General features: G+C 38.8%; 2 protein-coding genes across 5 annotated transcripts in view; one reads left to right on the top strand and one right to left on the bottom strand.

Annotated features, from left to right (window-relative positions):
• The window catches only part of Ift74 (intraflagellar transport 74), a 78,106-nt gene that overhangs the window by 50,303 nt on the left and 26,645 nt on the right, over positions 1–1,158 (bottom strand). The window lies entirely within an intron of this gene.
• Positions 1–1,158, top strand: part of Lrrc19 (leucine rich repeat containing 19) — a 15,670-nt gene that overhangs the window by 7,456 nt on the left and 7,056 nt on the right. Inside the window, exon 2 of one of the 2 annotated variants that reach the window (XM_021199861.2) lies at positions 469–552. The exons of the other annotated variant lie outside the window; for it this stretch is intronic. Coding sequence (XP_021055520.1) covers positions 478–552 — 75 coding nt within the window. The 5' untranslated portion in view covers positions 469–477. The remainder of the gene's footprint in view (positions 1–468; positions 553–1,158) is intronic. 2 annotated transcript variants of the gene reach the window in all.

The following is a 1,158-nucleotide window of genomic DNA, read 5'->3' as shown; positions in this document are numbered from 1 at the left end:
GAAGTATATACATAATCATATGTCATATATAACAAATATGTTTCTTTGAGATTTTTCATACACATGTATGTTGAAACTTTTTTTTTTTTTTTTTGGTTTTTCGAGACAGGGTTTCTCTGTATAGCTCTGGCTGTCCTGGTACTCACTCTGTAGACCAGGCTGGCCTCGAACTCAGAAATCCGCCTGCCTCTGCCTCCCAAGTGCTGGGATTAAAGGCGTGCGCCACCACCGCCTGTCTGAAACATTTTTAATACAACTATTTTTTCATTACATCTGAAGCTAATTAAACACCCTAGACAAACACTGAATCTCAGTGTCCACAGGGGCTGTTTAGTTTGTTAAGGTTAGTAACAGGATAATGGAAAGCAATGTGAGTGCTTCATGTTTTCTTTTAAAAGAAAAATACATGTATGTCCTCAACCTCTAAAACCCTACTATCTTTTGAGATGGAATTCTCTTTTCCCTCAGGCCTTCGATATGAAAGCCACACGCTTCATGTTTTGGCTCTTCTCCATGCTACTACCATCTGTCCAAAGCCAAGCTTCTGAAACAGTAAGTTTCAACCAACAATAAAAAAGTTCACAAATATACTGTATAAAAATCTAGTAAAATACATAAAAGCAAAAGACTAACAAAAGAGAAATAAACACAACTGACAAACTATTAAAAATTAATTCTGTGAGCCAGTAAGATGTCTTAGCAGCAAAAGGTACATGCCACCAAGCCCAACAACCTGAGTTCCATCTCTAAACCCCAGTGAGAACTCCTGAAAACTGTCTCCTGCCTCCATGTGTGCTATGGCATGCATTTCCATGGAGAGTCATGCAAGCACACACAACAAACACACATGGACACAGGGACACACAGACACATGGATACACAAACACACACACAAATACACATATACAAAAATAAATACAATTTAAAATAAAATTATTTACTAACCTACAGAATCTAAAATTCTGTAACCTCTGGGCAAAAGCCTAATTTGACAAAGCATTCTTTGTTGTTGTGTTTGTTTGTTTGTTTGTTTGTTTTTTCAAGACAGGGTTTCTCTGTATCTCCCTGGCTGTCTTGGAACTCACTCTGTAGACCAGGCTGGCCTCGAACTCAGAAATCCACCTGCCTCTGCCTCCCAAGTGCTGGGATTAAAGGCGT

This window comes from Mus pahari, chromosome 6 (genome assembly GCF_900095145.1).
Source record: "Mus pahari chromosome 6, PAHARI_EIJ_v1.1, whole genome shotgun sequence".
Classification (NCBI taxonomy): Eukaryota; Metazoa; Chordata; class Mammalia; order Rodentia; family Muridae; genus Mus; species Mus pahari.
This window is presented reverse-complemented; position numbering and strand designations above follow the sequence as displayed.